Source organism: Ranitomeya imitator, chromosome 2, assembly GCF_032444005.1.
Source record: "Ranitomeya imitator isolate aRanImi1 chromosome 2, aRanImi1.pri, whole genome shotgun sequence".
NCBI lineage: Eukaryota > Metazoa > Chordata > Amphibia > Anura > Dendrobatidae > Ranitomeya > Ranitomeya imitator.
The window spans coordinates 457,240,829-457,257,437 of record NC_091283.1 but is presented as its reverse complement, the minus strand read 5'-3'; the positions used below and the strand labels follow the sequence as shown (position 1 = coordinate 457,257,437).

Genomic DNA, 16,609 nt, shown 5'->3' with positions numbered 1-16,609 from the left:
AGGTTCTGTGCCTCGTTCATGGCCCCAAACGGGATGTAGAAAGAGTCGCAATGGAACCATTGACTTCAATTAGGCAAAATACGAAACCTCAGTCTCTTTTTGACCTACTTTCAGGTGTCGTCCATCTTTGTAGTATGATGTAATAGCCCAGACAGTGCCAGAATGGATGCCAAATCACATAATATATTCACAAATCTATACTGTATGGTAAATACCGTATATTTTTTAATACAGAGCTCCAAATTCCTTACATAGACATAAAACTGAAATTTACAATTCTTGCTGCCCGCAGCCTCCACCAGGGGGAGCTTTGTAGCTTCCTGCATAAATATGTATCTACTAGATGGTGGCCCGATTCTAACGCATCGGGTATTCTAGAATATGTATGTGTATAGCAGCCACATAGTATATAGCACAGGCCACGACATATTCTTGAATACCCGATGCGTTAATACAGGCCACGCAGTATATAACAGTGGCCACGCAGTATATAACACAGGCAAAACAGTATATAACACAGCCCACGCAGTATATAACATTGCCCACATAGTATAGAACACGGGCCACGTAGTATATAGCAGCCATGTAGTATATAATGCAGTCCACACAGTATATAACACTGCCCACGTAGTATATAGCAGCCATATAGTATATAACACAGCCCACGCAGTATATAACATTGCCCACATAGTATATAACACTGCCCACGTAGTACATAGCAGCCATGTAGTATATAACGCAGCCCACGCAGTATGTAACACAGCCCACGTAGTATATAGCAATGTGGGCACTATATGCGTGGTTAAAAAAGACTTAAAATAAAAAACAAACATATACTCACCTTCCGAAGGCCAATTGAAGTCCTGGCGCCTGTGTGCGGTGCACGTGGCAGCTTCCGGTCCCAGGGTTGGTATGAGCGCAGGACCTGTGATGACATCGCGGTCACATGACCGTGATGTCATGGAAGGTCCTTCTCGCATTGCATCCTTGGCACCGGAACCTGCCGCTTGCACTGCCGAGGACAGTGCGCCACGTCGGAGGGTGAGAATAACCTTTTTTTTATTATTATTATTTGTAACATTAGATCTTTTTACTATTGATACTGCATACGCACCATCAATAGTAAAAAGTTGGTCACACAGGGTTAATAGCTGTGTTAATGGAGTTCGTTACACCGCGGCATAACGCGGTCCATTAACACTGCCATTAACCCTGTGTGAGGGCTGACTGGAGGGGAGTATGGAGCGGGCACTGACTGCGGGGAGGAAGGAGCGGCCATTTTGCCGCCAGACTGTGCCCGTCGCTGATTGGTCGTGGGCGTTTTGCCACGACCAATCAGCGACTTGGATTTCCATGACAGACAGAGGCTGCAACCAATGAATATCCGTCACAGACAGACAGAAAGACAGACAGAAAGACAGACAGTCAGACAGAAGTGACCCTTAGACAATTATGTACTAGACTAGATTGTGGCCCGATTCTAACGCATCGGGTATTCTAGAATATGCATGTCCACGTAGTATATTGCCCAGCCACGTAGTATATTGCCCAGTCACGTAGTATATTGCCCAGCGACGTAGTATATTGCTCAGCGACGTAGTATATTGCCCAGCGACGTAGTATATTGCTCAGCGATGTAGTATATTGCCCAGCCACGTAGTATATTGCCCAGCCACGTAGTATATTGCCCAGTCACGTAGTATATTGCCCAGCCACGTAGTATATTGCCCAGCCACGTAGTATATTGCCCAGTCACGTATTGCCCAGCCACATAGTATATAGAAGAGCCACGTAGTATATTGCCCAGCCACGTAGAATATTGCCCAGTCACATAGTATATTGCACAGCGACGGAGTATACAGCACAGAGCCACGTAGTATAGAGACTTAAAAAAAATAAATAAACATATACTCACCTTCTGAAAGCCCGTTGAAGTCCTGCTATACTTACCATCCGCCGCCTTTCCCGCTCCTCGCCACGCTTCCGTGATCGCTCCATTGCAAGCGGCAGTTTCCGGTCCCAGGGCTGGTGTGAGCAGGACCTATGATGACGTCGCGGTCACATGACCATGACATCACGGCAGGTCCTTGTCGCACACCAGCCCTGGGACGGGACCAGAAGCTGCCGCTTGCAATGGAGCGGTCCCGGGAGCGTGGCGAGGAGCGAGAAAGGCGGCGGAGGGTGAGTATAGCAGGTTTTTTGTTTTTTTTAATTATTTTTAACATGACATATTTTTACTATTAATGCTGCATAGGCAGCATCAATAGTAAATAGTTGGGGACACACAGGGTTAATAACAGCGGTAATGGAGTGCGTTACACCGCGGGCCGTTACCGCTGCCATTAACCCTGTGTGAGCGGTGAGTGGAGGGGATTATGGAGCGGGCGCCGGGCAGTGAGTGCAGGGGAGTAGGGAAGGGACTAATCGGACTGTGGCCGTCGCTGATTGGTCGCCGCAGCCATGACAGGCAGCTGCCGAGTCCAATCAGCGAATGAATAACCGTCACAGAAGGACAGACAGACAGACGGAAGTGACCCTTAGACAATTATGTATATAGATTGAACGCAATATTAACTGCGTCTGCAGTAAGCTCCTGAGCTCCTCCTAGTGGCGGAAATATACTACAACTTGCACAGAATTTTGTACATTGAAAAGGTTTTGATGTTAGAAATTCAGTTATTTTACCAGACTGCAGCCACTAAAAGATTCTTAAAGGTGCTCTAATCTACAGCATGTAATAATGTGTAAAGACAAAACTTCATCTGTCAATGGCTTTCTATTCACCACCGTTAAGGACCCGTTGGTGGCCGAGTTCTTGAGGGGTAGTCTATCCGTTTCATTATGTTTGGTAAAAAGTTTAACTGAAAGACATTGAGGAGAATCTTGGACTGATGCTTTTAGCACAAAGGACTTAGCAGACCGAGTCTCCTAACCTTGTGAGCGGCTTCAAGGAAGGACAATTGGCTCTTTATTTGGAGGAGCTCAGTGGTACTGTACATCCTCCTCCAGACCATCAGTCACTCCAGATTACTTGGACAACAGCTACACGAACGTCCGCCTTAAATATTGTCTCTATGCTTGCATCGAGATGTGTGCATGACTGGAAGTAAGATTGTGAGCTCCTGGGGTCAGGGCACTATTTGTACATTACTAGAGTATATGTTGGTGTTATAGAAATAACAGTTTAATATGGACATTTATAATATTCCTGGTCATAATTGTGTTCTTTGTTCTTCTCGCTTGCACAGGGTATCTGGTGGTCCCAGCCGGGGGTGGAGGAACCTTCCTTGGAGGGTTTATAGTCAATAAACTGAAACTTCATTGCTCAGGAGTAATCCGATTCTGTGTCTTATGCGCTGTCCTAAGTCTGATGTCAATTTTCATATTCCTAATCAGCTGTCCCAACATGCCTATGGCCGGAGTGACTGAACCCTATGCTGACAGGTATGGATTTTATATAATCTAGGTAGAGGCGATATTATAGAAATGAATGCCTTGCGTAGCAAATACAGTAGGGACCCCCACTCCCTGCTTTTAGACCCATAAACCACATACAGATATGAACTTTTTATCCAAATAATGACATACAGTGCTCACATAATACTAAATTACACCATCACACAATTACATAATACCTCCATATAGTATCTCGATAACAAAACCATATAGTGCCCAAGTCTCACAACAATATATGTGCTGCAGGAGCGTAACTATAATAGGTGCAGGGGTTGTTATCTCATCGGGGGGCCAAAAGGTCCCTTTAGCCCAGTGTTCTCCAACTCCAATCCTCGAGCCACCAACAGGTCATGTTTTCGGGATTTCCTTAGTATTGCACAGGTGATTTAATGCTTGCCTGTCCAAGTGATGCAATTAGCACCTAAGGAAATCCTGAAAATAAGACCTGTTGGTGGCTCTTGAGGACCAGAGTTGGGGAACACTGCTTTAGCCCATATGAAAAGACCATTACTACTAAAGACCTACAATAATTGGGGGTCCCTTTGGAGCTTTTGCATTGTGGTCCTTGAGCTTCAAGTTACGCCACTAATGTGCTGCCAATCAATGCACAAATACAACTACCAATGTCCAAATAATACTGCCCTACAAAGTCTACACTATGAAAATGTTTATAGTAAACTCCATGGTAATCCAGGTCAGTGAATGGGTTAAAAGTCAAGCCCTTAGTGGCCCAGGGAGGGAAGGTTATATGTTCCACTATTATTGCTCTCCAGGGTCCAGTCCACAGAAATGGGGGACCCTGGCCAATTGCCCTGTTTGCTGCACCCCCAAACCTGTCTGTAAATCCAGGTCCCGCTAGTTGCAGTGTCCGATCAATAAACTAATGTGCTCTTTTCAGCAGTTACAGTGGGGCAAAAAAGTATTTAGTCAGTCAGCAATAGTGCAAGTTCCACCACTTAAAAAGATGAGAGGCGTCTGTAATTTACATCATAGGTAGACCTCAACTATGGGAGACAAACTGAGAAAAAAAAATCCAGAAAATCACATTGTCTATTTTTTTAACAATTTATTTGCATATTATGGTGGAAAATAAGTATTTGGTCAGAAACAAAATTTCATCTCAATACTTTATAATATATCCTTTGTTTTCTGTAAGTCTTCACAAGGTTGCCACACACTGTTGTTGGTATGTTGGCCCATTCCTCCATGCAGATCTCCTCTAGAGCAGTGATGTTTTTGGCTTTTCGCTTGGCAACACGGACTTTCAACTCTCTCCAAAGGTTTTCTATAGGGTTGAGATCTGAAGACTGGCTAGGCCACTCCAGGACCTTGAAATGCTTATTACGAAGCCACTCCTTCGTTGCCCTGGCGGTGTGCTTTGGATCATTGTCATGTTGAAAGACCCAGCCACGTTTCATCTTCAATGCCCTTGCTGATGGAAGGAGGTTTGCACTCAAAATCTCACGATACATGGCCCCATTCATTCTTTCATGTACCCGGATCAGTCGTCCTGGCCCCTTTGCAGAGAAACAGCCCCAAAGCATGATGTTTCCACCACCATGCTTTACAGTAGGTATGGTGTTTGATGGATGCAACTCAGTATTCCTTTTCCTCCAAACACGACAAGTTGTGTTTCTACCAAACAGTTCCAGTTTGGTTTCATCAGACCATAGGACATTCTCCCAAAACTCCTCTGGATCATCCAAATGCTCTCTAGCAAACTTCAGACGGGCCCGGACATGTACTGGCTTAAACAGTGGGACACGTCTGGCACTGCAGGATCTGAGTCCATGGTGGCGTAGTGTGTTACTTATGGTAGGCCTTGTTACATTGGTCCCAGCTCTCTGCAGTTCATTCACTAGGTCCCCCCGCGTAGTTCTGGGATTTTTGCTCACCGTTCTTGTGATCATTCTGACCCCACGGGGTGGGATTTTGCGTGGAGCCCCAGATCGAGGGAGATTATCAGTGGTCTTGTATGTCTTCCATTTTCTAATTATTGCTCGCACTGTTGATTTCTTCACTCCAAGCTGGTTGGCTATTGCAGATTCAGTCTTCCCAGCCTGGTGCAGGGCTACAATTTTGTTTCTGGTGTCCTTTGACAGCTCTTTGGTCTTCACCATAGTGGAGTTTGGAGTCAGACTGTTTGAGGGTGTGCACAGGTGTCTTTTTATACTGATAACAAGTTTAAACAGGTGCCATTACTACAGTTAATGAGTGGAGGAAAGAGGAGACTCTTAAAGAAGAAGTTACAGGTCTGTGAGAGCCAGAAATCTTGATTGTTTGTTTCTGACCAAATACTTATTTTCCACCATAATATGCAAATAAAATGTTAAAAAAACAGACAATGTGATTTTCTGGATTTTTTTTTCTCAGTTTGTCTCCCATAGTTGAGGTCTACCTATGATGTAAATTACAGACGCCTCTCATCTTTTTAAGTGGTGGAACTTGCACTATTGCTGACTGACTAAATACTTTTTTGCCCCACTGTACTTATCTGTTTCTATGGAAAGCAGGGTGACAACCCTATTACCTCCATTAAAGGGTTATTCCCATCTTCATAGATGGATAATGTCGGATAGTGCTTGTAAAATCAAGCACTTTTGCAATTTACTGCATACTAGAGTCTGCAGCCGTTCTTAAAATATTAAGTTTTCTTTTTTTGTTTACGTACCGCTCTTGTCTAGGAAACCAACCACCGCTGCTGTTTAGTTTATAGGCGCTGCGCTGAAGCTGGCCAGGATTAGGAGGTAACAGCACGTCCCAGTGAACCTGGCCAGATCAAATAAGTGCTTACAAGCTCAAAAGAAAAGAGCTTGTAACCACTGCGCGTGTTCTGCTGTCTAGCAGTGGTGGTCGGTTTCCAAGGCAATGAGCTGTAAACTAAAAGAAAGAAAATTGTTAATATCTCAAAAATGGCTGAAAATTTTAATGAGCAGAAAATTGCATTTACAAACGCTATCCAACCTTACATATTTATTAGGATAAGATTAACCCTTTAAAATACCCACACTGACGTGAAGTTCTTGAGACCCTGAAAAATAATGGATAGCTGGCGCCCAAATATCACTTCTGTTCTTCAATTTGGCAGATTAGTCAACCTCTTCAGGCCCTATAGCCATATCATTGGTTACCACCAAGTTTTTCCGGATTCCTGAAAGTTAAACCTGCCCTGTTATGTAACGGAAGGTGGTTTTCGTACAGGAATATGATAGTGCAGCTCTAGATCTATTGGGTTGAAGAGCTAAAACCTGATCCCCGTTGCTCGTTCTCTGCAGTGTCCTCTCGGGAAACAGCTTGAACCTGTCTGCCGCCTGTAATGCCGACTGTGGCTGCGCGCAGGAACATTACAGTCCTGTGTGTGGAGCGGATGGAATCATGTACTACTCTGCCTGCTATGCGGGGTGCTCAGGAACGTACATGGAGCTCGACAATGGTAAAAAGGTATGTCATCCAAATCAGTGGTAGGGATCTGGGGGACTCGAGGACGTGGTTAAGGTTAAACTGGCCAATGAAATGTATTTTTCTGTATCCATACGATGAGTGATAACTGTGTGAATACGGGGGCCCCATATCTGAGACCCCCATATATTAGACTCTCTGATAACCCTCTTCAGGCTCCTTACTGGGGCATCATTGGTTCATTATAAAATATGTCATATATTTTTGAGCACTGACTATATAATTTAGGGTTGACTTGTCTTTTCTGTTCTAGGTTTACCAAAACTGTAGCTGCATTGCATCAAATATCTCCATGGCGGGTGCGCAGACTGTGTCGGGGAAATGTTCGTCTTCCTGCCAGAAGATGTCTTTGCTTTTAGTGTTCACATTCACTGTCATATTGTTTACATTCCTCTGCAGTATTCCTGCACTGACCGCAACACTAAGGTATCCTCACCGACCATCTAACCGTGCCTGGTGTATATTAGGGTAGCCTGACTGATGGTATGGCTGAATATTGACTTATCTGATATTATGGTTCCTGTAGGATAAGTGGTGGCAGAGGTACAAGTGGAAATTGCATGTATGGGGGGTAAGAATGACAGATTGTAAAAACCTGTGTTTACAAATTACTGGTTCAATATCTAAGACTGATACACACGTGGTCAAAATTGTTGGTACCCCTCGTTTAATGACAGAAAAACCCACAATGGTCACAGAAATAACTTGAATCTGACAAAAGTAATAATAAATAAAAAATCTATGAAAAATAACAAATGAAAGTCAGACATTGCTTTTCAACCATGCTTCCACAGAATAAAAAAAAAAAAAAAACTTATGAAATAGACCTGGACAGAAATGATGGTACTCTTAAGCGCTTTGGACGCAGCGGATACCCCACTCCACCCAAAGCGCTGCCCCCTTTTGTACGGGTGGTGATTCCGCTTGTGTTCATTGAACACATGTGGAATCACCGCATACTATACATAGAATGTGTAATTTATCTTGCAGAGACTGAGCATCTCCGCAAGATAAACAGACATGCTGCGGACTATAAAGACGTGCCGCATGTGCGTATACGCAGGTCTGCCACCTGCGTCTTTGAACGCATAGTGGATATGGGATTTCGTAAAATCCCCTCCACTATACTGTGACATCTGGCCGTTGCGGATTGGATGCTGTGGCTGTACGCAGCATCCAATCCGCAGCAAATACTGAAGGCATAAGTACAGTAACTTAATATTTTGTTGCACAACCTTTTGAGGCAATCACTGCAATCAAATGATTCCTGTAAGTGTCAGTGAGACTTCTGCTCCTCTCGACAGGTATTTTAGCCCACTTCTCAAGAGCAAACTGCTCCAGTTGTCTCGTGTTTGAAGGTTGCCTTTTCCAGACGACATGTTTCAGCTCTTTCCAAAGATGCTCAATAGGATTTAGGTCAGGGCTCATAGACGGCCACTTCAGAATAGTACAATGTTTTCCTCTCAGCCATTCTTGGGTGTTTTTAGCTGTGTGTTTTGGGTCATTATCCTGTTGCAAGACCCATGACCTGCGACTGAGACCAAGTTTTCTGACACTGGGCAGCACATTTCTCTCTAGAATCCCTTGATAGCATTGATATTTCATTGTACCCTCCACATATCCTAGACACCGTGTGCCAGATGCAGCAAAGCAGCCCCAGAACATAACAGAGCCTCCTCCATGTTTCACAGTAGGGACAGTATTCTTTTCTTGATATGCCGTATTTTTCCATCTGTGAACATAGAGTTGATGTGCATTGCCAAAAAGTTCAATTTTTATCTCATCTGTCCATAGGACATTCGGCCAGAAGCTTTGTGGCTTGTCAACATGTAGTTTGGCAAATTCCAGTTTGGCTTTTTTATGATTTTCTTTCAACAATGATGTCCTCCTTGGTCGTCTCCCATGAAATCCACTTTGGCTCATACAGTGACGGATGGTGTGATCTGACACTGATGTTCCTTGAGCTTGAAGTTCACCTTTAATCTGTTTAGAAGTTTTTCTATGCTCCTTTGTTACCATTTGTATTATCCGTCTCTTTGATTTGTCATCAATTTTCCTCCTGTGGCCACGTCCAGGGAGGTTGGCTACAGTCTCATGGATCTTAAATTTCTGAATAATATGTACACCTATAGTCACAGGAACATCAAGCTGCTTGGAGATGGTCTTATAACTTTTACCTTTAACATGTTTGTCTATAATTTTCTTTCTAATCTGCTGAGACAACTCTTTCCTTCGCTTCCTGTGGTCCATATTGAGTGTGATACACACCATGTCACCAAACAGCACAGTGAGTATCTGTAGCCCTATATACAGGCCCACTCACTGATTCCAAGATTGTAGACACCTGTGATGCTAGTTAGTGGACACGCTGTGATTTAACATGTCCCTTTTGTCACATTATTTTCAGGGGTACCATCATATCTGTCCAGGCCTTTTTCATGAGTTTTATTTATTTTTTTTTAATTCTGTGGAAGCATGGTTGAAAAGCAATGTCTGACTTTCATTTGTTCATTTTCATAGATTTTTTTTATTTATTATTACTTTTGTCAGATTCAAGTTGTTTCTGTGACCATTGTGGGTTTTTATGTCATTAAACGAGGGGTACCAACAATTTTGACCACGTGTGTATTTGCTAATATTACTATTATTACACATACTACATACGGTATTAGGATAGGACCTTTTAAGATGGGAATACCCATTAAAGCGATATTTGCTTTTTTTAAACACAGCTACTCCCCGGCCCACCTTGTGCTGCCCCCAGTGATTGTAGGTGTGCTGGCTATAATGACTAGTGACTACGGTGGCCATTTCATATGTCACCACTGCCGCCAACACTTGGTCTCATTGGTCTCCTGACATGCTGTCATTATGGATAGCAAATAGGAGAACCAAAGCTGAATCTGAAAATGTCTTATTTTTTAATATTGAGCCCAAATTCCTATAGATAAAGTGATTTTTTAGATGTAAAAATTAAGTCTCCCTCCCACATGACAGGCACTTGGCTTCAGGGAAGACAAGCCTCCATTGCACCTGCACTGATACATTGTAGCAAAATATCACAGCAGGAGAGAGATTTGTGCTGCTGATTACCTAATCCGGATAGAATGGTGACAATGGAGACCTATTTTTTTATTAGCAAAACTAGATTGTTATTATTCAGTGATGGCAAGCATTGATATTGAAAATGGTTAGGAAATTATATGTAAAGTATAATAGAAGATGGTACATATCTTTATTATGCAGTGAGATAAATGTGAAAAGTCCCTTTAAGGTGGAGCTGTCACTTGCCATAAATATGTAAATCCCACTGTTTTTTTTTTTCTTTCATTCCTGCACCCTTCCGTTCCTGGGATACGGCCCTCTCTTCCCTGTATATAAATTTAGTCTTTCTTTTAGACAAGTGGGCGATGTCCTTAAATAGACCCCTAAAGAGAACAGTTTAGAAGGTCTAAACATACTATATCTCCATTAAGGTGGAGATTTAAGGTGGAGCTGTCACTTGCCATAAATATGTAAATCCCACTGTTCTGCTTTTTTTTTTTCTTTCATTCCTGCACCCTTCCGTTCCTGGGATACGGCCCTCTCTTCCTTGTATATAAATTTAGTCTTTCTTTTAGACAAGTGGGTGATGTCCTTAAATAGACCCCTAAAGAGAACAGTTTAGAAGGTCTAAACATACTATATCTCCATGGAGGGAAGAGATGGCCATATCTCAGGATTAGAGAAGGGCAGGAACAAAAGAAAAACAACTCCGGATTCAGGAGAACAGCAGAATTTAGACCAGGTAAAGCAAATACATATTTATTGAAAGTGTCGGGTTGCCTTTAAGTCACGTCTTACATGTACCAGCGCTATTGATCCATGACATGTGACTTGTTAACTGCGTATTTTACCATGACTCTTTTGTGTTCTAGGTGTGTTTCCGATAGTCAGCGCTCCTTTGCACTTGGGATCCAGTGGATATTGGTGCGGACATTAGGTATGGAATAACAAGAAGCACTCACACTAATGGACTCAATAACCCTACTGATAAACTCAGCATTTGCTATCTCCTCGGCCTCAGATTTTTATCTGCTTGGCCTTGTACTCCGAGCAAAGTGCTTTCTCCTAAGTAATCAGCTGTGACTTTAATACTCCATTTCCATCTTCAGTTGAACTAGGAAAGGGCACGATTTACTGACTCTTCCTCAGCCGTGCGAAATGAAGAGTGCGCTTGAGGAAGATGGGCCAAACTCATTAAGAGAGGTGCACAAGCATGAGAAAAGCACTTCAATCAGGGACTGGGGTGCATTTATGTTTTAACCCCTTTACCCCCAAGGGTGGTTTGCACGTTATGGACCGGGCCAATTTTTACAATTCTGACCACTGTCCCTTTATGAGGTTCTAACTCTGGAACGCTTCAACGGATCCCGGTGATTCTGACATTGTTTTCTCGTGACATATTGTACTTCATGATAGTGGTAAAATTTCTTTGATATTACCTGCGTTTATTTGTGAAAAAAACGGAAATATGGCGAAAAATTTGAAAATTTTGCAATTTTCCAACTTTGAATTTTTATGCAATTAAATCACAGAGATATGTCACACAAAATACTTAATAAGTAACATTTCCCACATGTCTACTTTACATCAGCACAATTTTGGAACCAACATTTTTTGTTAGGGAGTTATAAGGGATAAAAGTTGACCAGCAATTTCTCATTTTTACAACACCATTTTATTTTAGGGACCACATCTCATTTGAAGTCATTTTGAGGGGTCTATATGATAGAAAATACCCAAGTGTGACACCATTCTAAAAACTGCACCCCTCAAGGTTCTCAAAACCACATTCAAGAAGTTTATTAACCCTTCAGGTGTTTCACAGGAATTTTTGGAATGTTTAAATAACAATTAACATTTAACTTTTTTTCACAAAAAATTTACTTCAGCTCCAATTTGTTTTATTTTACCAAGGGTAACAGGAGAAAATGGACCCCAAACCTTGTTGTACAATTTGTCCTGAGTACCCCGATACCCCATATGTGGAGGTAAACCACTGTTTGGGCGCATGACAGAGCTTGGAAGCGAAGAAGCGCCATTTGACTTTTTAATGCAAAATTGACTGGAATTGAGATGGGACGCCATGTTGCGTTTGGAGAGCCACTGATGTGCCTAAACATTGAAACCCCCCACAAGTGACACCATTTTGGAAAGTAGACCCCCTAAGGAACTTATCTAGAGGTGTGGTGAGCACTTTGACCCACAAAGTGCTTCACAGAAGTTTATAATGCAGAACCATAAAAATAAAAAATCATTTTTTTTTTCACAAAAATTATCTTTTCGCCCCCAATTTTTTATTTTCCCAATGGTAAGAGAAGAAATTGGAACCAAAAAGTTGTTGCACAATTTGTCCTGAGTACTCTGATACCCCATATGTGGGGGTAAACCACTGTTTGGGCGCACGGGAGAGCTCGGAAGGGAAGGAGCACTGTTTTACTTTTTCAACGCAGAATTGGCTGGAATTGAGATCGGACGCCATGTCGCGTTTGGAGAGCCCCTGATGTGCCGAAACAGTGGAAACCCCCCAATTATAACTGAAACGCTAATCCAAACATACCCCTAACCCTAATTCCAACGGTAACCCTAACCACACTTCTAACCCAGACACACCCCTAACCCTAATCCCAACCCTATTCCCAACCGCAAATGTAATCCAAACCCTAACCCTAACTTTAGCCCCAACCCTAACTGTAGCCTTAACCCTAACTGTAGCCTTAACCCTAACTGTAGCCTTAACCCTAGCTCTAACCATAACTCTAGCCCTAACCCTAGCCCTAACCATAACTCTAGCCCTAACCCTAGCCCTAACCCTAGCCTTAACCCTAGCCCTAACCCTAGCCCTAACCCTAGCCCTAACGGGAAAATGGAAATAAATACATTTTTTTAATTTTTTGATTTTTCCCTAACTAAGGGGGTGATGAAGGGGGGTTTTATTTACTATTTATAGCTTTTTTTAGCGGATTTTTATGATTAGCAGCCGTCACACACTGAAAGACGCTTTTTATTGCAAAAAATATTTTTTGCGTTACCACATTTTGAGAGCTATAATTTTTCCATATTTGAGTCCACAGAGTCATGTGAGGTCTTGTTTTTTGCGGGACGAGTTGACGTTTTTATTGGTAACATTTTCGGGCACGTGACATTTTTTGATCGCTTTTTATTCCGATTTTTGTGAGGCAGAATTACCAAAAACCAGCTATTCATGAATTTCTTTTGGGGGAGGCGTTTATACCGTTCCGCGTTTGGTAAAATTGATAAAGCAGTTTTATTCTTCGGGTCAGTACGATTACAGCAACACCTCATTTATATCATTTTTTTATGTTTTGGCGCTTTTATACGATAAAAACTATTTTATAGAAAAAATAATTATTTTTGCATCACTTTATTCTGAGGACTATAACTTTTTTATTTTTTTGCTGATGTTGCTGTATGGCGGCTCGTTTTTTGCGGGACAAGATGACGCTTTCAGCGGTACCATGGTTATTTATATCCGTCTTTTTGATCGCGTGTTATTCCACTTTTTGTACGGCGGTATGATAATAAAGCGTTGTTTTTTTGTCTCGTTTTTTTTTTTTTCTTACGGTGTTTACTGAAGGGGTTAACTAGTTGGACAGTTTCATAGGTCGGGTCGTTACGGACGCGGCGATACTAAATATGTGTACTTTTATTGTTTTTTTTTAAATTTAGATTAAGAAATGTATTTATGGGAATAATATATATATATTTTTTTCATTATTTAGGATTTTTTAAAAAAAATTTTTTTACTCACTTGTAAAAATTTTTTTTAACTTTTTTACTTTGTCCCAGGGGGGGACAATACAGATCGGTGATCTGCCAGTTTGCACAGCACTCTGACAGATCACCGATCTGTCTCAGAGTGCTGCAGCGTTACCAAGTGCCTGCTCTGAGCAGGCACTTGGTAAGCCACCTCCTTCCCTGCAGGACCCGGATCCGCGGCCATCTTGGATCCGGGACTTGCTGCAGGGGGGAAGGTAGGAGACCCCCGGAGCAAAGCGATCACATCGCGTTGCTGCGGGGGTCTCAGGGAAGCCCGCCGGGAGCCCCCTCCCTGCGCGATGCTCCCTGCACCGCCGGCACATCGCGATCATGTTTGATCGCGGTGTGCCGGGGGTTAATGTGCCGGGGGCGGTCCGTGACCGCTCCTGGCACATAGTGCCGGATGTCAGCTGCGATAAGCAGCTGACACCCGGCCGCGATCGGCCGCGCTCCCCCCGTGAGCGCGGCCGATCGCCTATGACGTACTATTCCGTCCTTGGGAAGTAAAGCCCACCCCACATGGACGGAATAGTACGTCTAATGGCAGAAAGGGGTTAATTTCTGCCTGTTTTGTGGTATAAGTCATGAAGAATTTGTTACCCTCACCGGGCCATGGCTCTCCCTACTAAGCTCCACTTACTTTTCAAAAAGTTGTCGGAGCTGACGGAAAAATGTAAAAAACTTGCTTTTAAATGGTTATGTGTTGCCCAAAAATGTTGAAATCTTTAAACCAATTTAACTCCAGATTTCTTTTCCAAATTGATGAATTGGCTCCAAAGTTTTTTGTTTTACTATTTTTACAAATGAAAAAAACTTCTTAAAAATTTCATGTGTAGTTCTATACACTGAAACCTACAGTACTGTGCACAATTTTTAGGCAGATGTGGAAAAAATGCTGAAAAGTAAAAATGCTTTAAAAAAAAATAGAAGTGTTAATTTATTTTTATCAATAAATAAAACGCAAAGTGAATGAACCAAAGAGAAATCTACATCTCATCAATATTATAAACAGCATCAATTCTTCTTGGTACACTTGTATCTTGCACACATGTTTCAAAGGAACTCTGCAGGAAGTTGTTCTAAACATTTTGGAGAAGTAACCACAGATCTTCTGTGGATGTCACTTGTGCAAGTCCTTCTGTCTCTTCATGAATTCCCACCCAGACTGGATGATAATGAGGTCAGCGCTCATCACTTCCAGGACTCTTGTTCTTCTTTATGCTGAGGATTTTTCTTAATAACATTGGATGTGTGTTTGGAGTTGTTGTCCTTCTGCAGAATAAATTTGAAGTCAATCAGACAATTCCCTGCCCTAATAGTATTGTACAATGGATAAGTATTTGTCTGGATTTTTGCAGTCCTCCATTTATTAGTTCTTCTCAAAAGAGCTTAAACTGCACATCTTGAAATCGCAGTCTACTTGCTTTAGAGAGACCTAGCTGATGCAGTATAACTACCTTGTGTATTGTTGTCATGCTCAGTCTTGCCATAGTGTATGACCGGAGACATGAAAGAGGAACAAGGAGTCCTGGAAGTGATGAAATGACCAGATCAAAGCCCTGATCTCAATATCAAGTCTATCTGTGATTACATTAAAAAAACAGAAGGATTTGCACGAGTGAAACACACAGAAGATCTGTGGTTAGTTCTCCAAGATGTTTGGAACATCCTCTTTTACTAAACAAACTGATCAAGTGTACCTAGAAGAATTGATGGTTTGATGTATTTGAAGGTAAAGAGTGATCACACCACATACTAATTTGATTTAGATTTCTCTTTTGTTCATTTACTTTGCATTTTGATAATTGAGAAAGATAAACTATTATCACTTCTTTATTGAAAGTATTCTGATTTTTTCCACACCTTCCTAAAACGTTTGTACAGTATTTTATAACTTTTTAATTTTTTGACAGTGCATAACTCACTGATGGAGCTGTTTGCGGGCATTATTTTCGCAGGGCAATCTGTACTATTCATGTGTACCATTTTGCCATACATACAAGATTTTCCTCACTTACTATTCAATTTTTTTTTCTTGATAAGTGACCAAAACAAAGCAATTCTAGAATTCTTGAATTTTAATGAGCTATTGTGAATAATTATCTAATTAGTTCATACTTTTATGGATTCGGCAATACCAATTGTGTTATTTTTTTTTTTAACCAAGCTGGAAAAGAATGATAAATTACATTTTAGGATATGTGCAATCTCCTGACTTTTCTGATATATCAGATACATTTATTCTAATCAAATAACGATTCTGGAGCATCTCTTTTTAGAACTCTGCTTTCTTCTGTAATTCCGCCTGTCAATAAATTTCTAGTAGGAGTAACAGAAGAACAGCATAATGCAGTTATAATAAAAGATGTTTCAGAATTGTTATTTTATGCATAAGTATTTACGAAGTTTTAGAAATATATTAAAGTGGATCTGTCATCAGTCCTGTCGTATATGTTTTAGTAAACTGGTTTTTCATTTGGTCCCAATTTTGAACTTGTACATACCTACACTATACTTGGGTCTTTTTAGTGCTTTAAAGGGAACCTGTCACCCCGTTTTTTCAGAATGAGATAAAAATACTGTTAAATAGGGCCTGCGCTGTGCGTTACAATAGTGTATGTAGTGTACCCTGATTCCCCACCTATGCTGCGAAATACATTACCAAAGTCGCCGTTTTCGCCTGTCAATCAGGCTGGTCAGGTCAGGTGGGCGTGGTGACATCGCTGTTTCTTCCCCAGCTTTCCGTTGGTGGCATAGTGGTTTGTGCATGTCCAAGTTCAGAATCCACTGCGCGCAGGTGAAGAAAAAGCGAGCGATCTGCGCTATTACCCTTGTCATCGGTGGGGGCGGCCATCTTTCTGAGGCCGCGCGT

The 16,609-nt window shown here is 41.9% G+C and overlaps 1 protein-coding gene across 1 annotated transcript in view; it reads left to right on the top strand.

Moving 5' to 3' along the window:
• The window catches only part of SLCO4A1 (solute carrier organic anion transporter family member 4A1), a 67,112-nt gene that overhangs the window by 44,029 nt on the left and 6,474 nt on the right, over positions 1-16,609 (top strand). The window contains exons 7-10 of the mRNA XM_069751165.1: positions 3,249-3,444; positions 6,732-6,897; positions 7,169-7,341; positions 10,833-10,897. Of these exons, the coding sequence (XP_069607266.1) occupies positions 3,249-3,444; positions 6,732-6,897; positions 7,169-7,341; positions 10,833-10,897 (600 nt within the window). The remainder of the gene's footprint in view (positions 1-3,248; positions 3,445-6,731; positions 6,898-7,168; positions 7,342-10,832; positions 10,898-16,609) is intronic.